We start from the raw sequence: 23,459 nt of genomic DNA on the forward strand, positions 1-23,459 counted from the left end.
TATTAACCGCCTCACATACATTACTTACAGCACTACCGTACACTAAAAATACAGTGAAATTGGAGATATTTTGAAACTTTAGTATTGCGACACTACCATAGATATGGAGTGTACTATGACATCACACCCAAATGATAGTCGTTAGCATGTTAGCATGTTCACCTCACACCTCCAGGGTTGGGGGTTCGATGTTTGATGGTGTGTGCATGTTCTCCCCGTGCTACGGGGATTTCCTCCAGGTACTCCAGTCTCCCCCCCAGTCCATAGACATGCATGGTAGGCTGATTGGCATGCCCAAAGTGTCTGTAGTATATGAATGGGTGTGTGAATGTGTGTGATTGTGCCCTGCGATGGATTGGCACCCTGTCCAGGGTGTAACCCACCTTGTGCCCCATGCTCCATGGGGTAGGCTCCAGGTTTCCCCGCGACCCTGAAGTATAAGCAATATAGAAAATTGATGGATGGATGGACTGTATTTTTTAAAAAGCAGGTAGCAATCTATATAGCAAAACACCAGTCACTAATGCTGAGCTAATACACCAATACACATATGGGTCATTCAAATTTTTTTAATTAATGGCTTATTCTGGGAACACTGGAAACGAGATGGGAATACACCCTTAATGAGACGACAGCCCATCGTAGGGCATAATGCGCGCACATATTCGTAAACCCTTCTACACTTTATCTTAGCAATTTCTTTTTCCAAGCCACCTACTGGCAAGTTTTAGGGCGGTGGGAGGAAACTGGAGAACCCAGAGGAAACACACGCAGACATGGTGAAAACATGAGAAACTCCACACAGACAGTAACCCAAGATCGGCAAAACGACTTAATAAGTAATAAGTAGGTTTAATGCCTTTTAAAATGATCAGTTTTTTTTTTGTTGTTTTTTTTTTACTGATAGCTCTGCTGAACAAAACCCAACAAAAACCATCACTGAAATTCTAATGGTTTCCACTACACATACCATTACAAAACATCGGCTAACAATTAAAATCATTACCATTATTGGTCCTTAATGGTATCCACTACACCACATAACCACATAACATACCAGCAATAGAAGGTAACAAATTACCACTAGAGACACATATGGACCATTACAGCTTCCATTAAAACCAATACATTTTGCATTAAAACCATAACAAATTCTAAATAATGAGATATTAAACCTCAGCAATTTTGTTTGTAATTTAATAAACTGGATTTGAATTTTATATTTATGTCATGTTACACTCCTTCTCCCTACTGTTTATAAACGACAGATAACCAAATCCAGTTTGTTTTCATCATCTGGTAAGCTGAAACGTTGTATTGTTCTTTTTATTCTAATTGACTCCTTGCAAATGATCCAGGAAGTGTGGAGCGACGAGCCATGACGTCAGCACCGACGGTGTCCGCGGAGGGCCAATATTTTCCGGGTTGTTTTGATTCATTCTTCGCCTTTTTCCCTCCCCCTCGTGGTTCCTTGTCTTTCAGTGGTAGTAGAGGAGGAGGAGAAAGAGGAGGAGGAGGAGGAGGAAAGCTGCTGCTGTAGCAGACATGGAGGAGTTGAGCGCTGTAGGAGAGCAGGTTTTCGATGCCGAGTGCATTCTCAGTAAAAGACTACGAAAGGTAAGATTACACTTTACTTGATTTTTTTTGTGTAATATTAGGTATTTGCGCGTTTGGGGATTGATATTGTTGCATTGTGTGACCTGTTTGAACGCTTGTGTGTGTGTGTGTGTGTGTGTGTGTGTGTGTGTGTGTGTGTGGTACAGGGAAAGTTGGAGTATCTGGTGAAGTGGAGAGGATGGTCGTCCAAGTAAGTCCCAATTTGAAACAATGAAAACAACAACAACGTGTGGCTTGTTGCTTCAGTGTAACAGTTCTAGTGCAACTCATCCCTGCGCAAAAAAGGGGGGAAATGTAACAATAATCCGGGATTAGTAACACATTTTTCCTCTTTGTGACACACGGTTGCGTTTGTTTTTCGTTACTGTTTCAACTCTTTCACTCTTTTGTTTTAAGATTAGCCTGAGCGTTATAGCATTTCAGGTTTAGATTATTGACACTGTCGGACAAACTTTATATCTAGCTATATGTATATATATAATGTGTGTGTGTGTATTTTCAGATTTTAAATATGTTTCTCAGTAGCATTGTCTTTAATCTCTGTGTGTTTAATGTTAGTGTTAATGTAGTTTTCATATCCATCCATCCATCCATCACACAGGGGTGTACATATTTACTCTCCGGGTAACAGTGTTACAACAATATATATATTAACATCCGTCGTCTTTTGTTTTCAACCGCTTTTGGCCCTGTGCCGTCTTTCATAAGCAACTGCAGCTGCCCTTTTACACACACACACACACACACACACACACACAGAGTTCACCGTTTCCCTTATAATAGTCCCTCATCCATACTCTCTGTTGCTTTCTTTGTTGTTCCTCTTATTCTTTCTAAGCTGTTTTTATTGCCATACTTTCTATCACTACATTCTCCCTTCTGTAATAATAATAATAATAATAATAATAATAATAATAATAGTACTATGTTCCTAAAGTTCTGCGTAAAGAAAATAGCCATAAGTAAGTTAATAAGCACGTAATAGAAAGTCTAAAAATATACATCTCTGTATTCTATCGTTTGTCTTAATAGGCTATAAAATAAATGTATATCTAGCACCTTAATATAAATGTAAACCAAAAATATCATAGAAAATGCAGTAAACTTTATTATTAATGCAACATACTAACACAAATATATATAAAAAAACAAAGATGCAAGAAAAAATTAAAATTAAATCTATATATTAAAAAAAGCAAAGAATAACAAACAAAGAAGAAGCAGAAAAACAAAACTGCAATATAAATTAAATATAACTATAAATAAATAATCCTACAATGATTAATAAATAAGTAAGCAAGCTAAAATAGTAATAACAAAAAGGGCAAAGCAGAGAATCGTACCTCTGGCGGGGAATCCAAATTATATATATATATATATATATATATATATATATATATATATATATATATGAATACGTCTATTTGTTTCTCTTCTGTCGTTTTTTAGTCTTTTCCTATCTCCCTGTTTTCTAAAATTTTGTCTTTTATTTACTGTCTCTTTCTCTCTCTTATTTTTCCTTAATTTCTATATCTCTGTGACATCACCTTTCTCTATTTGACTCTGTCTTTCTCCTTCCTTTTATATCTGTTCTTTTTCTTTATCTGTTATCTTCTTAAATCATTTTTCTGTTAGTCTTTTTTTATATTCTGTTTGATTTGTTTGATTTTGTGTTTATTCTCGCACGCTCCCTCTCTCTCTCTCTCCCTCCCTCTATTGTCACTCTTTAATCCTAGGCAGTGGGTATTTTATCTGTCAATCACACTCAGTTTTTTTCCCCAACGCTCCATCTGCTTCCACTTGCTTGGTGGCTATTGATTATTTTAATCACTTGCTTTTAACGTGCGTGTCCTCCTTTGTGCTGCTCGAGAGCCGATTTCACTCTCTCACTCTTTTGCGCAAATCTCTTGTGCTGTAATTAAAAATATAAATAACAGCGGCTTTGTTTGTTGAAAAGTAAATACTTTCCCGAACATTGAAACATTTTTTTTATTGGAGAAGAGGTGAAGAGTCTGATTATGAGGTGATTAAGGAATAATTAATGATAAAGTATGTGGTTTACGTGTTTCGAAAAATTTCTTAATTTTTCATGCTGGTTGTGTTGTGTGAAACTGCATTGCTGTAATTTTGTAAAAATGTTTTCCTTCCAGAACGTGACACACTTGTTATTTATGTGGAGCCATTTTATTTCTTTCTACTATTGCATGTTTATTTCTTTCTTTTTTTCTTTCTTACATCCTTTTTTCTTACTTTTCTATGTATCTCTCTCTCTCTATCTCCCCCTTCCTTTCTGTCTCTGTGACAGTGCATGTGTGTGTTGTTCATTAACATTGTTTAAGATCTGTTTAAGATCCTGATAAACTCTGCTTTGTGTAATAAAACTCATGGCATGGAGTTTGGATGATGGGGTTGTGTGTGTGCACATGGAATTGAATAACAGCTCTAATTTGTGTTTTTTGTGTTTTCAGGCACAATAGCTGGGAGCCTCAGGAGAATCTGCTGGACCCGAGACTGCTGGCTGCGTTTAATAAGAGGTGAGGGGGGTCGGGGCTCGCCGAGGAGAACGCTCCTCCTGCTTTGAATGTAAACAATACAGGCTGAAACGCTCCAGCGGGCGTGAGTGCTGCACCGTTTGTATTCTTTCACCTCTGTGGACATGCAGATAAGGCTTTAGTGGTGCCAGTGGGGCTCGTTTACAGAGACATTACACAAACGAATCACAAACTGTTGCTTTATTTATTTTTAGGTACAGAGACATTACACAAACGAATCACAAACTGTTGCTTTATTTATTTTTAGGTAGACTCAACTTTGATTATGAAAAAGACTCCATAGCAAAATAAATAAATAGCAGCAGGTTAATCGTGACGAAAATGTCTAGAGAGCTCCTGTAGAGTGCCATAGAGCAGCAATTAACGGTGTGGGATGAGGAAATAAGTTACTCCATGATCTGTGCTAATTTTGATAAGTTTGAGGCGCTTATGCATTTTTAACAGATGTCAGACAGCAGGGTAAGCAGTGATGCAGGAATTTGATATCTAATCTTTTCAGGCATGACCAAGCACCAACCAATCTCACCATATTAATGTTGGCATACATTCGGGGTGTAAACCACAAGTTTCATGATGATACAAACTAATATCAATTCTTTTAACCAGCGATACGATATTTGCTGATACCCCAATGTCTGCCACTCTGCGATTTCGTGTTGAATGATTCAGAGGCCTGCGATCCACATTAAACAATGTGTCTATTTCACACAATAAGTAAAATTCACAGAGGCAAACAAAATATTTTTTGAAAACTGTATTTAACTTTTTGCCACTACGAAATGCTACATATTTCATTGCAAATATGGATGAACTTTGACGGGCGTCACGTCCGGACGTGGTTGGAATTAGAATGTCCTAAATAAAGGTCCATCTTTAAAAATTATTCATTCCTCGATGTTCATGCATTGCAACGGTACATCGGATTGTTGATTATTTATCGATACATCGATCCATATCGATGGATCGTTACACCCCTACCGCATGTATAATAATCTGTAGTGTGTCGGTCCGTACAGGATTTTGCTGAGTGTTTTTTGCGATTGTTGCAGGCAAAAATACTTGATTGTGCTGCGGGTTTTTTCAAAATTATGCTTTTTTTGCAGAAAGCTACTTGAATTGATGATATTGCATGAAATTTTTCTGCACGGTCTTTCACAGTGATGTTTGTTTCTAAATATAGCTAACTGTTAGCTGTACTCATGTTCGACGCACGTGAATCAAATTTGGCTGAATTAGGGATGCCACCATGCCAAAAATCTAGTAGTCGATACCGATACCACCAAAATTACACGATATTTGATACCAAAGTCGATACCACGGTGTGGCGCACACACACACACACACACACACACACACACACACACGCACACACACACGCACACACCTTATACTCTGAATGCAAGCATTAGTTTAAATTCACTGATATGGTGGCAGGCCAAAAATATTTTTATTAAAAGCATGAACGTGAATAATTATTAGTGATATTAGTCTACATGTTGCTGACAGGTCACGGGCTGAATGGTGATGCATGGTGGTCCATTAGGAGGTAGTTTATAACACTGCAATGTGATAGCTTCATTAACAAATAACTGGTTATCGCAAACATTACGTGGAGCATAAGGTTAGCTGGTTTCACAGAACAACAATGCCAGCTGCCTCAAACAAACATAATATAGACCCGTCTTTCAGGTGCTTCGCCAAAGTCGAGGTGTTTCCTCGCTTTGTTTGAAATGAACGATAGAATCGGTTGCACACCGGCTTCACAGCATCAATTATATGTTTGTTGTCATCCACCTCAAATGCGAGGAATTTCCATTTTTGACTCGTACCACCTTTTCTCTCAACGAGTTGGGGCAGAGCTAAACGTGTCACCATCTTCTGTAGTTTTCCCGTGTGCTTGTAGGCGTTCTTCTTCTTCTTCTTTACCACTTGACCGACTAAAACACTGCCCCCATAAGTTCCGGAAGAATTGCAATCTCAGTACCTCCGTTTACATTTATTTACATTTATTAATTTAGTAGACTCTTTTATCCAAAGCGACTCACAAATGAGAAAATACAAGCAAACGATATCAAGCAGAGAACAGTACAAGTAGTGTTACCATACAAGATCTATTAATAGACTTCCAGAAGAAGCAAAGTGCACATAGTAGAGGTGTAAGTGCCAGAGTAAGTTTTTCTTTCTTTATATTTTTTTTTTATAGTTTGATAAGGTGTTCATGGAAGAGGTGGGTCTTTAGCTGTTTCTTGAAGATAGTGATAGGTTCTGCGGTCCGGATTGAGGTTGGAAGTTCATTCCACCACTGAGGAACAGTTATTTTGAAGGTTCTTGAAAGGGACCTTGAGCCATGCTGAGTAGGCACTACTAAGTGTTAGTTGTTGATTGATCGCAGATTGTGTGAGGGAACGTAAGCCTTCAGGAGAGAGTTGAGGTAGGAGGGTGCTGTTCCAGACAATATCTTGTAGGTGAGCATCAAGGCCTTGAATTTGATGCGGGCGGCTACAGGAAGCCAGTAGAGGGAGATGAAGAGTTGATGTTGTACAGGATGAACCTACAGGACTGTGCAGTTGTTGAGATGTGGTCTGTAAAGGTCAAGCTGTCATCAAGAATTACCCCAAGGTTCCTGGCCGTCCTGGTTGGCTTGAGTGTGGATGAGCTGAGCTGTACAGTGAGGTTGCGGTTGATTGAGGGACAGGCTGGGATGACGAGAAGCTCAGATTTTGCCAGGTTGAGCTTAAGGTGGTGTTCCTTCATCCAGACCGAGATGTCTGACAGGCAAGCAGAGATTTGTGCAGAGACGGATGGATCATCAGGCTGGAATGACAAATAGAGCTGGGTGTTGTCAGCATAGCAGTGGTATGAGAAGCCATGAGACTCAATCACCTGCCCGAGAGATGTAGTGTAAATAGAAAAGAGCAGTGGACCCAGAACTGACCCCTGTGGAATGCCAGTTGTGAGTTGCTAAGTTTCAGAAATGCCTCCCCTCCACAATACCTTGAAGGATCTGTCTGAGACATAGGATTCCACCCAGGCTGGAGAGAGTTGACAGGGGGATCTGATGATTCAGTGTCAAAAGCAGCAGAGAGGTCGAGTAGGATGAGGACAGATGATCTAGAGGTTGCTCTTGCTAGTCGTAAGGCTTCAGTGACGGAAAGCAGAGCAGTCTCCGTGGAGTGATTGCTCTTGAAGCCAGACTGCTTGGTGTCCAGGAGGTTGTTCTGTGTGAGAAAATTGGAGAGTTGATTTATAAACTGCTCTTTCAAGGGTTTTGGAAAGAAAAGGGAGGAGGGAAGCAGGTCTTTAGTTGTCATTACCAAAGGTACCTACGCTACTGCAGAAAAACAAGTACCGTCACGTTTTAAGAATGTTGGTGCCGACTTGGTACCGAAGTATCGGTTCTCGTGACATCCCTAGGCTGAATGCATGTTGTGATGACGTGATACGCCGCGTCTTTGCCCAAATCCGCGGTAATTTAGAAGAATTGCAAGCTCCTGTGAATATTGCGGTGTTTCCTTGATTGTGTTAATTTCTGCGATCACAAAATCCTGGAGAGACTGATGTATGCTATGTTAACCGCCCACAAATAAACATTTGGAACGGTCGTAAAATATTTCAGGGAGATTCAGTCCTGAACCTCTGCTTTATAGGGCTCGTTCTGGAAACTCTGGAAAGTCACAGGAAATAAACACCTGCACTGTCCTTGAAAAAACAATCAAATCAAATAAAAATGGTCTTCAAAAGGGTCTTTAAAAAGACCTTGACATGTTTACATACTAATAGTAAAAACTATTAAATGTGATGGATTATTCTTAGCTCATGCTAATACGTGGGCTGATGTTTTCAGTCAGGAAATGTTTCCAGACACTGGTGGTGATTGCATTGAGAGATTTCACTTCCCACTTCATGGGACACACCGACGTTGTGGTCGTTGCGACTAGATTTCAACGTAATACAGTTTTAAATGTTTATATAATTGGTGAATATTCATTCAATGGAGTACTTACGTTTTAGTCCTGGGTGAGTTAAGACAATTTGAAGCTTGTTAAAATGTACAAATCCTGATTTAAAGCATTAACTTAACTCATAAAATAGTTAAGTGAAATGACATTTTTTTGGTAAATTCTGTTTATCTCAGTGTTGTAATTAATTTGCATAATATCTGACTCTTTCTATATATATATAATATATATAATATATATATATATTATACTACAATGGATGATCAGAAATGCTCATTTGTTGCATCTCTAGACTGGTTTAAAAAAAAAAAAAGAGCGACAAGAAAAGAGAAAAGCCGGTCTGTCAAAATAACGTTTCTGCAACGAGGCCTCAGCAAGGGAGGAAGTGTGGAGGCGATGGTTTTAACTTATAAAAAAAAAACAGGAACTAGATTTCACAACCCGAGTTTGTGGCACAATGAAGATGGGGATTTTTTTTTTTTTTGATCAAAGAAAAATCTGTGTGACAAAATAACATGTTAAGCACATGCTGATCTGACATCAGACATTTAGAAATGGATTGAAAATTAGATTTCTTTGTATTTTTGAGAAAATGCATCAGTTCAGTTTTAATCTGAGGCAAATTTGGAGTGAATATTTTTTTATGGAGGGAAATAATTAAGGATGCGTCCACACCTATCTGTTGGTTACGTCCAAATCAGAGGAGGGGGGAAAAAGTTGTGTGAGGAGTGTATGAGGCTGAAACCATACTCCTAAAACTCTTATTTCACTGGTCAGAAATATGGCGAAATAATGAAGAATGTTAAACAAATCCATATTGGGTGTACGTAAAAAAATCTCCTGACTGGAAATCTCTGAGCTGGCAGGAAAGAAATAGTTAAATAAGTAGATTATAAAACATCAAAAACTTTTTATGTGTCATGTCCAGAGGTTTTTTTTTTATTTTATCTAAATCTCCAGAACACATGGCATTTCTGCAGTAGTACATTTGTTTTTTGGCTCAGTTTAACAGCTCATATCTACAGAAAATTGCTGCAATCCAAAACACCTGGCATATTTGATTCGCTTTCTACAGTTGAGTAAATTCAGTCTCAAATCCTTTCTTAGTAGGGATCATAACTCACCCGGAAGCGGGGCGTAAAAAAAAAGCTATAGTCCTTTTGGTAGCACAGTTAAAGATACACTTTTTCAAGGGGTACTCTTGGGCAAACTGTCTGGAACACTAAACAAAATGACTTCTTGTGTTTTATCTTAATTAGTTCAACTTCAGTTCCTTCATTATTGAGAGAGGTGCTCATCAACCGTGTTATTTCTTTCAACGTTGATGACTGTTTTGTGCTGGCATTTCTGACTTTTGCTATTCTGTTTGGCCAGGGAGCAAGAAAGAGAGCTGCTGATTCGGAAACGAGGAAAACGGCCACGTGGAAGACCTCGGAAAATCATGGTGAGGACCTCATATTAGATATGAATGCAACACTGTAGCTCGCCATTCAGTGTGCCAGGAGAACATGGCGGTGCATGCATCGCAGGGCTTGAAACATTATTTTTATCCACTACTAAGTGATTTTCTTTTCACCCTTTGTCACTTCAGCAGGAACCGGTTCAGCCAGTCTCAAAGTCAAGCAGCTCCTCATCATCTTCATCTTCCTCTGATTCATCATCATCATCATCATCTTCTTCATCCTCCTCATCCTCTTCATCTGAGGATGATGATGATGACCAGGATGACAATGACAGAAAGGCAAAGCCAGGCCCTCGAGTGCGGGAGCTGCACCCTGTCCCGCAGAAGAAGGCTCAGATCGTGCTGGCCAAACCGGATCCTCCAAAGAAAAAGAAGCGAGGAAGGAAGCCTCTTGCTCCAGAGCTGAGGGCCTTGAAGCAGAATCAGGCCAAAAATGCACGCAAAGTCATGAAGCCACCGCTAAAAGACTCTCTCTCAGACCTGCGTAGCAACATTAAGAAACCACTGATGCCTGCCAGTTTCACCTACACAGGCCTGAATCGAGCAGCCAACAGGGAGACGATAGCGGTGCAGAACCGAGGATCTTTTAACGCCAATGAATCTCCAAAGAACACCCTGGGATCCATGCAGTCCCAAGGGAAACCTGTCACAGAGTTTAAGCTTTCTGTCTCAGACATGGGTAATGGGGGAGGCCTGGATTTAAAAAACTCATCCTCTAAGTCTCCAGGAGTGGCTTCTCTGAGTTTGCACAATTCAAAACTTACCAACAGTACCAATGGACAGGCAGCAGGGGGAGCTCCTAATTGGATGAAAAAACAGGAAACTCCAGCTTTGCAGCGACCAGTGAACACAAAACCATCTGTATCCCCTCTCTCCTCAGTGAAAATCCCCAGTACTCAGGTCTCCAGCTTGTCTGGTGTCAACAAAACACAACTGGGTGTCAGTGCCTCTCCAAAAGATGTTACCAGCCTTAGGGATTCTGGGAACATAGTGAAAAAAGGTCCAGTGCAGGAAAAAAGTGCTCTGGCAGAAGGAGGGATTATGGGTCGTGCAGGATCCCGTGATATCAGCACACCAGCAGGGGTAGAAAAAGTGAAAATGGAGGATCCATTGGACAGATTGGGGAAAGTGACCCCGGGAAGGCAGCGGAAAGTACCGACATTTACTGGTTCTAAAGATGGTGGCAAAATGACAAAACCGCTAAGCGAGATGAGCACGGGTGAGGAGGGAAGCAGCTCAGAATCCGAGCAGGAGTTACCATTCACTGGGAAAAGGCAGGAGTTGTCATTGGAAGTGCAGTCGGAGTGCAAGGACTGGAGGCCAACACGAAGCCTCATCGAACATGTTTTCGTTACCGATGTCACTGCTAATCTCGTCACTGTAACTGTGAAAGAATCTCCCACTAGCGTGGGTTTCTTTAGCATCCGGAATTACTAAGAGAGTTGGAGAAAAGATTGTTTATGTATCTATTGATATCAGGTATCTTAGCAAAGTTTCGTAGATCACAGTTTCTTGTTACAACCACCGAGTCCGTTCTGGAAGCTTCTTCTTGAAGAAGAAGAGGATACCTGAGACAGGGCTATGAAGGAGTGAAGAAAGCATGTAAACCAGTTGGTGCTTTGAAGTGACTCAGTTTTCAACATTTGAGGTTTTTTATTCCTACTTAAAGTTGAACTCCGATTCAGGTGCTTAGCCATTTGGTGCTTTTTTTCATTAAACAACCACAGTGTCTTATAGTAAGACTGGAAATTCTGGAAACGTCTGGAAGCCTGGAAAATGATAAAACCTGAGACTTGGCTTTTACACTAGGACTGAACCATTTGGTGCTCGGCGGTTAGGAAACATTTTCTGGATTTTAAATTCGGAGCTTTTGGTTTTCAATTTTTTTGTTGTTGTTGAATTTCCCTGATTTATCACTTAAGTCAGTGGTTCTTAAAGTGGAGTCTGGGAGCCCCCTTGGGCCTGTGAAGCATACCCACGATTTAGTTTTTTCATTTTGCTATTGTGGAGGAATTCATTATTCACCCTCACTGATGTTGTAATATGCATCATTGCAGTCTTGAAGGTTCAGGAATAAAAAGCCCCAGTAAATATCCAGAGTAATACTTTAGATAATTAAATAACGAGTATAATATTTTTAATTGGTTTATGTTCATAAAATTAATCGGTAATGTGAAGTTTATTATAAAATTAAAGGGCTCCCTGGCTCCATAATGTTTGGGAACCACTGATCAGTAAGAATCCATACTGGAATATATGATACTCAGACAGGGCAAGGGGGTTTTTACATGCTATGGTCAGTTAATGGGGGGAAAAAAGTGGAAGAAAACATGACCTACAGTTCTCAGTGTTTTCAGAAGTGTAAAACTACAAAAGGAAGAAAATTTATCCAAAGTTCTTCTTGTTTGTTTTTATCTGAACCCTTCTGGTCTTTTTATATTTTTATTTTTATTTAAATGGCCAATTTTTTAGAGATGTGAACTTTTTTTTTGCCTTATTATAATCAGCAGCGTAGAACACGTGGCCTTCTCTCTGACAGAACACATTTCCTTCTTTATTTATTATTTCGTACTATCTTTATTATTTTTTTAGATCATATGCAAACAAAAAGGTTGTTTTGTTAAAAAAAAAATGCTGGCGACTCATTTTAAATCAAACCTTTTGAATTAAACTTGGGCGTGAGCTTCAATGTGGATATGTCAAATATGCATCTGTTATTCTTCACAAAAGTAATCCCATCTACTGTACACCATCCGTCAGAGGAAAAAGACCACCATACGAGCAGCATACTGCGCACTCATAGTTTTTGTGTGGGGGGGTGACGGGATCCCAGTGTCGATTCACACCAGTATTTCCAGCCCATGACCCATGAGTGGACCGTTTTAATTGAAATGTTGATTTTATATAATATAATATAATATAATATAATATAGTATAGTATAATATAATAATACAGTACTAATTTCTGATATGACAAAATCTTACTCAATAGAAACCTAGTCTAGTTTTGTGTCAATGAAAAGTTAGCACCAATGTTTGCACCATATAATTAACCTGGGACAAATGGACCCATTTAAAATTTTCACTTAATGTGGAACCATACTCATGTTTTGTTTTTCAACATGAAACTTTCGGTGATTGTCTCATTTTCTCTGCAAAAGAGGACAAATTGACTTTTGTTCTCATACGTTATAGTATATTTCATTACATTACACCAGTTATGTTCTGGTCATTTTGACCCGGGGGAAGGAAACAAATCGCAAATAGTGGTGATGCACACTAAAATTAAAAAGTATGTGGACACATCATCATCACACCCATATGTGGTTCTTCCCCAAATTGTGACTACAAAGTTTGAAGCACACAATTGTATAAAATGTCTCTGTATGCTATAGCATTATAATTTCCCTTCACTGGAACTAAGAGGCCCAAACATGTTCCAGCATGACGACGCCCCTGTGTAGAAAGCGAGCTCCATGAAGACGTGGTGTGTGAAGGTTGGAAGAAGGTGGAAGAACTCGAGTCCTGCACAGAGCCCTGACCTCAACCCCACAGAACACTTTTGGGATGAACTGGAACTGGAGTCTCCTCACCAAACATCAGTGCCTGACCTCAACCTCACTAATGCTCTTGTAGCTGAATGATCACATATCCCCACAGCCACGCCCCAAAATCTAGTAGAAAGCCTTCCCAAAAGAATGGAACGCGTTACAACACCAAAGGGGAATAAATCTGGAATGAGATGTTTAGCAAGCACATATATGTGTGATAGTCAGGTGTCTACATACTTTTTGGCCTATAAGACAAATTCGCTCTGTTCTTCAATCATTCCTGCTGGGAAAAGCATCTGCACGCATGGGAAGGTTTTTTGTTGCAGCTAAAAATTGCTGCAAATTTTTTAAAATGCAATGCAACTTGCTGAGTTTGTTTTTTTTTTTTTTTTTTTTTTGCTGAAAGCTACTTGAATTGGCCTTTCACAGTGATGCTTGTTGGTAAATGAGACCTTTTAGCTGTATTCATGTTCAACGGATGTGAATCAAAGAATGTGCGTTGTCATGACGTCTTGGCCCAGATCTGCAGTAATTTTGTAAATTGCAACCTCCTTCGAATATTGTGTAGTTTGCTTGACTTTGTGTTAATTTCTGCGGTCGCAAAATCGCTAATTCCTGGAAGGACTGTCTTTCTGTCTTGTCTACTCCGAACAGAGCACAGAAGGTTTAAACCATAGTCCCCCCTTTTGGAGACAGCATGCAGTTCAGCAGATAATGAAAAGTTGTTTTTGTTGGGGTTCTTTTTTTTTTTTTTTTTAATGCAAAGATTTGAAAGAACAACCAGTACACAATATCTACTTTTCTTGTCAAGGAACCATAAGTATTGTGTCATGGACAACACTGAAGTAAAGAATAAACGCTACAGCCAAGTTAGCATCTGTGCCACAGAACACTATAGTCTACAGCTAATCCAGGTTTCCCACAGCACTATCGAATTCTGGATTTTGACTGGTGTTGATTAATTCTCTATGCCAGCAGCTCTAAATCAGATTCATATTAATGTGCTCGTTCTAATATGTTATCATTTCTATAGTAACAGCTCATTCACAAGGGCTTGTACAGCAGATGCTCCACGCATTCTTATAGTTTTCTGTGTGGAGACGTTTGTTTAATGTTCGTGGAAGGAGTCTCCAGTGCCAGCGCTTTGTAAACAGTCAGAGGTAAAGCGGTGAGTTTTAAGTTTTCCGTCATGTTCAGGACAGAGGAGTTTACGCTTTGTAGTATCAATTAACATGACAAGCTGGGCTTTTTTTTTTTGTTTTGTTGTCTTATTACAGTTTTTTATGATTGCTATGACTATTCTTTTAACAATTTTTCTGAACTATTAACACACCTACAATACACACAACTGGCAACACGGTTAATTTCACGCTCAAAATCATACTGTAAACTAAACTCCAACACTAAATACACTAATACAATAAACTATGTCTACCAAAACAATAACACACTTTCTCTTCCAACAGAACATTTAGTCAATCATAGCACAATGTCATAAAAACACTAACATCAGATGGAATTACAGAAACTGAATTATTTTACATGTGTCAGGTCTGCACTTATACAGTAGACTGTATATTGTATTGATCATAGATTGTGCTTTGCACTGCAGTTTTCTTTTGAAGCCTCTCTACATTTTGGTTTTGTTGGGTTTAGAATTTCGCATTTTGTTTCTTTTGCTGCAGAAATTCAATGTAAAAAATGAATGACCCAATCTCAGAGTAGCTTTATAGAATGTAGGGTTTATGAAAAAATAGAAGCCAGAGACAGAATTGCTGCAGTAAATGCTCTATTTGCAATAGGACATTACTGCAAGATAACAAAAATATGCAATATAGCTGCTGTTCATTGTGTGAAAATACAAAATATACAAACAGAAAAAGCCATAGAACAATAAAAAAAAGAAAGAAAAAAGTCATCTTCTGGTCTGCCATACAGTCACTGTACAGTAATACATGGTAAAATGACTGTATTTACACTTTGCAGTAGGAGGAGCCCTTATGACTTATCCTACCTGTTGGATTCTTGAAAAATCCAGACAACGGATGCCACTGTGTCCCGGCCGATATTTGTTTGTTCTCGTTCACCATCCTCACTGTATGATAGCCCGTGGTTTATGACATGGTCTATGATAGTAGCGCTTATTTCATCAGGTACCCTAGATCTGGCCCTTCTCTGAACGCCACCATGAATTCTAACTCCTCTCTCCCCCTACCTTGTCCTGGTACTCATCTTCTCTTTTTGCTGATCTATATTGTTCCTTTTCCACACAAGATCAGCCCAAAGAGGTCATCTTTTACTGTATACCATATGGTCATGCCACTGGAAGAACCTCAATACCTGCGTGTTTCCTAGATGAGAATCAGCTGTGATTGATTTATTTGCACTTCATTCAGCTGTTTCTCAGTAGCAATGGAATAAAATACAGGGGAGATATACAGTATCAGTACACAGCCATTAATGTCTAAACCTCTGGCAACAAAAGTAAGTACAAAAATAACATAGTTTTATGCCAGAATGTCTCTTTACAGCCCTTTAAAAAATGAAAATTAAAAACATGCATCTTAATTTGACATTCACGTGTCAAGATCTGATGGCTTTATGTTAGAGCACTTGTGTGTCCTTAAAGAACCCGAATGAGTATAGCTCCGTCCACATTGTCCGCACAGGTACGGCTTCTGTCCTGTATGACTTTGCTGGTGTCTACGGAAGGCCCTCTGGTCACGAAAAAATTTCCCACACTGTTCACAGTGATACGGCTTCTCTCCTGTGTGAATACGCTCGTGTACTTGGAGATTACTCAGAGAAGTAAAACTCTTCCCACACTGTCCACAGTAATATGGCTTTACTCCTGTGTGAATGCGCTGGTGTATTTGGAGATTACTCTGACAAGTAAAACTCTTCCCACACTGCGAGCAGTGATACGGCTTCTCTCCTGTGTGAATACGCTGGTGTATTTGGAGATTACTCTGACAAGTAAAACTCTTCCCACACTGTACACAGTGATACGGCTTCTCTCCTGTGTGAATGCGCTGGTGTATTTGGAGATGACTCTGACGAGTAAAACTCTTCCCACACTGGGGGCAGTAATACGGCTTCTCCCCTGTGTGAATGCGCTGGTGTTTTTCGAGATTACCCTGGAGAGTAAAACTCTTCCCACACTGTCCACAGTGATACGGCTTCTCTCCTGTGTGAATGCGCTGGTGTATTTGGAGAGTACTCTGGCAAGTAAAGCTCTTCCCACACTGTCCACAGTGATACGGCTTCTCTCCTGTGTGAATGCGCTGGTGTATTTGGAGATGACTCTGACGAGTAAAACTCTTCCCACACTGGGGGCAGTAATACGGCTTCTCCCCTGTGTGAATGCGCTGGTGTTTTTCGAGATTACCCTGGAGAGTAAAACTCTTCCCACACTGTCCACAATGATATGGCTTCTCCCCTGTGTGAATGCGCTGGTGTATTTGGAGATTACTCTGACAAGTAAAACTCTTCCCACACTGTCCACAGTGATACGGCTTCTCTCCTGTGTGAATGCGCTGGTGTATTTGGAGATGACTCTGACGAGTAAAACTCTTCCCACACTGTCCACAGTGATACGGCTTCTCTCCTGTGTGAATGCGCTGGTGTGTCTGAAGATGAACCTCTTGACTAAAACTCTTCCCACACTGTCCACAGTGATACGGCTTCTCCCCTGTGTGAATGCGCTGGTGTTTTTGGAGATTACTCTGACGAGTAAAACTCTTCCCACAATCTGAGCAGTGGTACATCTGGAAAACATAACATTATACAAGATGCTTAAATAATTTTAGATTTTGTTCCCATGTATTTATGGAATTGTTTTTGGAAACGTCTCCTACAATACTGTAATACAGCTTGGCCACACAATCACCCACCTTTAATGGCTGTAACAGCTTTGTAATTTTAGATTTGTCATGTAATTCAATTGATTGCAGTCCAATTTTACTAATGCCAAAACCAGTGTCACTGATCATTTTTAGGAGCCAAGATGAACAACAGTTGACCAAACTTACACATCATTTCTCATCACACAGAAATAGTTAATGTAGATCTTTACGTTTATACAATTTAGAGACTGGCCATACAAATATGACCTTGCTCTGTGCGTCAATGTTTTTTTCAAGCTAAAGCACTGAATGTGTTTAGACTCTGGAAAATCAACATGGAACTTTGTTTCCAAATACAACAGATTACAGTATTACTGTAATCTACTCACATTCTCTGTTAAAAAAATTTTCATCATTCAGGTGTGAAGTTACAGCTCATCCCACATCCATGCTTCTTAAAATCCCATTACGCTGTATTCCTGGGGACTCGTATGGTGGTCACTAGGTTTGTGTGATATAAATCAGTCCATACAGGATTTTGCTGAGTTTTTTTGCAAAGTGTTGCAGCCAAAAATGATTAATTTCGCTGAGGCTTTTTATTTTCAAAATTTGCAATGCAATCTGGAGCGGGGTCTTTTTGCTTCTTTTGCAGATAACTGGATAATCAGTGAAAATGTTTTGCATTTCACAAATGCAAATTGGGGGAGTGTTAGAGAATCTGCTTTTTAAATCTGCTGACTCACACATTATTCTTTTGTTTTTGTGTGTGGAAGTAAAATGGACTGGGAATAAATGACACCCATTTAGCACACTTGTCTGAAATTGTGGATATTATCCAAAAGTGGCAGAAAGTTTACAGAACTGTGGTCCTGGAGCTCACATTATGGAGATAAATTTGTGCCAAAACAAATAAATTTACCATTTTGCAAACAAACACAATCTGCTTTGCAAAGGAAAACTCGACTCTCAAACAAACAAAGCGATTAGCAAATACAAACTGGAATTTTAGAGAAAACGCAGAGGTGTAACAAAAATGCCGCTAATTTTGATGGTTGTTTGATGGATGTAATGCAATGCGTGTTGTAATGCTTTGCTCGAGAGACTAGTGTAAATTAACCGATAGCACGGTTGTTGTGTGAATAATAAAGTCCATCTTTTCACATCAAAACCCCGAGACTCTTAGAGAGCTTTTTGCTGAAGATTCCACGACACTATCTAACAAGTGTTACACATTTCCGTCTAATGAACTTTACTTATCTAGCTAACACTTAGCAGGCTTATCTTTTGGTTTGCTAATCTGCTAATTGTATGGAAAATTTCTATGAAGTGTAAACAATATGTGTGACTGACATTTGGATATGTTAATGAAGTGTATTCAAAATGTAACCAACATTTAGAATTATTACTTAAGCATAATCGTATAATCAGTATTCGTTAAAAAACAATCTATATGTATAATCAACAGTTAGAAGCATAATCTAAATCCATAGAACAATGTTTGATCAAGTTATATTCTGAGTGTATTTGAGTTGAATGAACTCTGTGTTTCAGTGCACAACAGTAGTTATTCTGTATTAGCTGGCACCTGTCTCCACAGCAATAAAAATTGGCAGTAGATATTCGCATGTGTAGGTAAATAACCTTGAGGCAGATTCCAATTAGGGAGTTAGGACAGGGCCTCTGGAAAGCAGGTAGATATCAGCAGGGACAACCAATAAAGACAGACAGATGCTCATTGAGGCCTAAGAAGGGAGTCAAGGTCAAGACACACAAGCCTGTGTGAAACCTTTTTTTGTTTTTTTGTAAAAGAAACCTTGTCCTCGTGAAACCTTTTCCAGAAAAACCACTAACTGGGCATACTCCACAAATTTAAGCTAACACATAGACATGAATATTTAATTGTGGCAAAAAAGATTGTTTTAATTTAGAAAGGCAAAACCCCACCTACAAAGACTATGCTGTGGAGAAAGGTATATAAAGACATGTTTGTGTATGTATAATTCAAACTTTCTGCAGACTGTCACACTTTATTGATTTTCAATAAAGTTTATTTACTTTTTGACATCTACTAAACTCTCTGTCTCTGAAGTTTTTGACTTAGGCTAAAAGGTTGATTTTAGTCACAACAATTGTTTCAGAATTTACAACAGAAACATGCAATGAAATCAGTTCCTTTATTAATAATCTGAAGAGATTAAGTGTTACACATTTCCATCTAATGAACTTTATTCATCTAGATAACAGTTAGCAGGCTTGTCTTTTGGTTTGCTAATCTGCTAATTGTTTCAGAATTTCCAACAGAAACATGCAATGAAATCAGTTCCTTTATTAATAATCCGAAGACCACATAAAGTGTGAGTCCTGACCTGAAGTCTTCTGCTTGTTGTATATAGTGTTGTAAAGGTTACTTAATTATAAATAAGTTCTCAGAGTTTAAAAACTAAAAGAGAATTCAGACACATGAGTAAACTTTACCTTTGAGCCAGTAGCAGCAGGAGTCTGTGGAGATTTTCCTAAAGAGCGGCGTCTGGACTCTGATTTCATTATAAGAGGTGTAAAGAATCAGGACACTGGAAGGAAAATACAGAGATTCATGACTCCAGAATCTCCACTAACCTGTTAACCGAGCAGCTCAGGTGGTAAGTTTCAGATGAACTCACCTTTAGTGATGTTACGCAGAGTATCAGAGATCCGAAGCCCGTGTGGAGAAAGAAGAGCTTCTTCTTCTTCTTCTTCTACCTCTTCTTCTTCTTCTTGTTTTAATGGTGGTTGGCAAACCAACTGAAGGTGCATTACCGCCACCTACTGAACTGGAGTGTGGGCAGCAGATTCTCAGGAAAAAAGAAAAAACTCATCAAAAGGGCTCATGATCCCCCCCCGTTCTTCTTCCTGGAAAACTAGACGTTTTTAGTTCTTATATCACTCGAACCTACGTAATAGATGTTTTGATTTCATCTGTTACCTGCTCCAATTGACATTTATCAGTCTTTATCAATATTTATTGTGTGTATGTATACTATTCTTTCTTTATCATTAAACTAAGAAGCTTTCACTGAACGATGGTGTCAGTGTGACTTCTTACCGAGCTTGGATGAGAGGAAATCAGCCAGTGCAGGGTCCAAATTCTGGTTCTGTGACTGGTATCGGATGAAGAACTTAACACTGGGCCCAGTGGGCAAAAGTCATAGCCCAATAAATACTATATCCTATTTCAATCCTATGTGATATGTGTATGCTGTATTGATGGATTAGATATAATTAGAAGCGCTTATGAGGCTAAACGTTGTCAACCTGCACAGGGCTTTGAAAGTGAGACTGACTGCCCAGAATTTCATAGAGTTAAGAGCCCATGTACAGTCATTCAGAATTTTAGGAAGAACAGGGACTCAAATAAAAAGTTACAGAAGAACTGAGGCAGTTGTTGGCTGCTGTGAACACCACACCAATCTCCAGTGGAGCTTGAGCAGGGTTTCTCCAAAATCAATGTCGTTTGTAGCTCACAGCGTGCATCTCTTCTCGTCCACATGATCTCGTCTCTGATGTTTGTGAACATCGTCAGTCCACGGCTTACAAAGTTCAATCCCGAACCATTTGTGCGCTCATGGATATGTAAGGGACACAGGGAAGAGTAGAAGGACACTGACATGACAGCTTTGTTGAATATATTATCTAAAGTAAGACAATTTTTTCTTATGTTGTATAGTTAATGTTTATTGTAAGTACGCTTACTGCATGAAACGTAGCCTTGTTTTTGAAGTGCTTTGGTGAAGTGTGTTTTTTAACTAACTAAGGTGACAGCACATAAGCTGATAGACTGTGCAATTCATAAAATGTTTCCTTTTGTACTGAGAATACTCACTGCTATTAAGTTTGTTATGCTATTATTATGTCGCTGTAGCAGTGTGATCAATAACATAGGATTATTATCATCATTGAATATCATTGGCTACGTGAGATACTGGAAGCACTTTTACATGTCTGTAAGTTCGAGGACCGTGACCTTTCACGTGCCTCCTGACCTGCCGGATCACTGCCCTCTTAGTGTTCCAGGACTTGTAGATTTACAAATTAACCACTGCCAAAGAATCAAGTCTCACAGACATCCCATAAAAGCACAATGTGTTGTTCATTAATAAATAAAAAATAATGGTAATTGTTGGCAAGACAGTTGAAGCCCAAAGTCATTTGTCCATATTTTGTAGCTAACAACTAACTAACGCCCTTTTTGTTCTTTTACAGCTTTTCAAATGGAAAGGAGTGGAAATCTTCTTCCCAGTTGGCAGGGAGCTTTGTAAGAAGATGCATCAACTCCAATTCTTACATCTGTCAAATGTTTTAATGATTTTAATAAATGTCACCTGAATTTCTTTCAATTGTTTGTTTATTTTGTGAGCATTTTAGTAGAATATTAGCATACAAACAAATTGCATTTTAGAATAACTTTATGGAAAAACGTATAAACACCACATCTGTTATTTTGTGTTATTTGGTAAAACATGTAGTATGAAGTATTGAGCATCTGTGGGGCATCCTCAAACGGAAGGTGGAGGAGCACAAGGTCTCTAACATCCACCAGCTCCGTGATGTCGTCATGGAGGAGTGGAAGAGGACTCCAGTGGCAACCTGTGAAGCTCTGGTGAACTCCATGCCCAAGAGGGTTAAGACAGTGCTGGAAAATAATGGTGGCCACACAAAATACTGACACTTTGGGCCCAATTTGAACATTTTCACTTAGGGGTGTACTCACTTTTGTTGCCAGCGGTTTAGACATTAATGGCTGTGTGTTGAGTTATTTTGAGGGGTCAGCAAATGTACACTGTTACACAAGCTGTACACTCACTACTTTACATTGGTAAATGGCACACTTCTATAGCGCTTTTATCCAAAGCGCTTTACACTGCGTCTCATTCACACACACCAATGGTAGCAGAGCTGCCATGCAATCATATGCCATCATGCCATCCATCAGGAGCAACTTGGGGTTCAGTGTCTTGCCCAAGGACACTTTGGCATGTGGAGTCATGCGGGCCAGGAATCGAACCGCCAACCCTGTAATTAGTGGACAACCCGCTCTACCAATTGAGCCACAACCTCCCCTAGCAAAGTGTCATTTCTTCAGTGTTGTCACATGAAAAGTTATAATCAAATATTTACAAAAATGTGCGGGGTGTACTCACTTTTGTGAGATACTGTATATATATATATATATGTGTGTGTGTGTGTGTGTGTGTGTGTGTGTGTGTGTGTGTGTTTAAATTCACAATATGAACAGCTGTTCGCTTTGACTTTAGCCTATAAATCAGGTTTGGAACATGATGTTATCTGTTCTGACATACAGTGTGAAAGTATGTGTAAATCTGGCAGTAAAGATCCATTGTTTTGGTCTCGGTTGAGCGCGTGTGTTAAAAGTTCAAGCATTTTATATTTGTGTTAACTGTATGCATTTTGTATCAAAGCAACTAGAAATGTGTTAATTGTACAGCCTATACAGATGGGTGTTGTGCTAACTTTAGGAAAATTAGAGTTTAGGAAAATTGTTAAAAATATTGAAAAAATTGACATAGCAATCGTAAACGACCATAACGTAGAGTGAAAAGAGAGGCTGTTGACGAAATTACTGTTTATAGCTGGTATAGTGTAAGTGAGAACAGGATCCAAGTTGTTTTGCCAATATTGCACAGCATTAAAATCTACCCATAAATGGATAAAAAGTCATTCTTTAATATGCAAAAACTTGTCCTCATTGACAAATTGCTACTGTTTAAAAAGAAGAAAGCACTTCAGGATGTGCTGTTATAGGAAAATATTCAGCTCTGGTGTAGTAACAGTAACTCCGCTTCATCACACCACACTCTCACTCAGTATTCCTCTATTACAGAAACATAGACAGTGATTTATTCCTTAGCTATAAATTACCAAATGGTATTATTAGTATTATTATTATTGTAGCATGTTGAGTGTGAAGTAGGGACGGGCGATATCTTGTCGTTTGCGATATACCGGTAGAAATTCTACCAACGATAAGAATAAGTCGGCCTGCGATAATAACGATAAAGCCTTGTTGATGATGTATTTCTGTGTGCGACGGTATGCGCCCCATTCGCAGCTCACGTACAGAGTGTAAACGAGTACGGCGGAACACAGACGTGAAGCTGAGGAGTTTATCGCTAAACGAGGATTTACCCCTACAATCTGGAACTGGTTTGGTTACAGAAAAAAAAATCAGTTTTACTTTTAGATCAATGTTTGTGTTTCTGAGGCTCTCAAGACTGCATGCAGCTGTCACTTGTAGCCAAAAGCAGTGGTTCATGGTACTGTATTTATATCATCACTGATATCATTATCGCAATAAATACCAGAAAATATCGTAATATAGTTTGAAGTCCATATCGCCCATCCCTAGTACATCATCAGTGTCTTAATTGGACAAGAACTCACAGAAGAGTTTACATTATTCGCGGTCACTTGCATGC

The 23,459-nt window shown here is 39.1% G+C and overlaps 2 protein-coding genes across 2 annotated transcripts; one reads left to right on the top strand and one right to left on the bottom strand.

Annotated features, from left to right (window-relative positions):
- The first annotated feature begins 1,354 nt into the window (after window positions 1-1,354).
- cbx2 (chromobox homolog 2 (Drosophila Pc class)) lies at window positions 1,355-12,547 on the top strand. The gene is made up of 5 exons (XM_053637761.1): window positions 1,355-1,617; window positions 1,764-1,807; window positions 4,086-4,151; window positions 9,503-9,572; window positions 9,723-12,547. Exons 1-5 carry the CDS (start codon window positions 1,546-1,548, stop codon window positions 11,025-11,027), a joined length of 1,557 nt encoding a protein of 518 aa, XP_053493736.1. The 5' UTR covers window positions 1,355-1,545; the 3' UTR covers window positions 11,028-12,547.
- A 1,529-nt stretch (window positions 12,548-14,076) lies between these two features.
- LOC128615582 (zinc finger protein 585A-like) lies at window positions 14,077-19,801 on the bottom strand. Its single transcript, XM_053637790.1, has 2 exons — window positions 19,462-19,801; window positions 14,077-16,908 (listed from the first exon to the last, which is right to left on the bottom strand). The coding sequence occupies exons 1-2, from the start codon at window positions 19,528-19,530 to the stop codon at window positions 15,718-15,720; spliced, it is 1,260 nt and encodes a 419-aa protein (XP_053493765.1). The 5' UTR covers window positions 19,531-19,801; the 3' UTR covers window positions 14,077-15,717.
- Between the last annotated feature and the right edge of the window lie 3,658 nt (window positions 19,802-23,459).

The sequence above is a fragment of the Ictalurus furcatus genome, chromosome 12 (assembly GCF_023375685.1).
Source record: "Ictalurus furcatus strain D&B chromosome 12, Billie_1.0, whole genome shotgun sequence".
NCBI classification, from domain to species: Eukaryota; Metazoa; Chordata; class Actinopteri; order Siluriformes; family Ictaluridae; genus Ictalurus; species Ictalurus furcatus.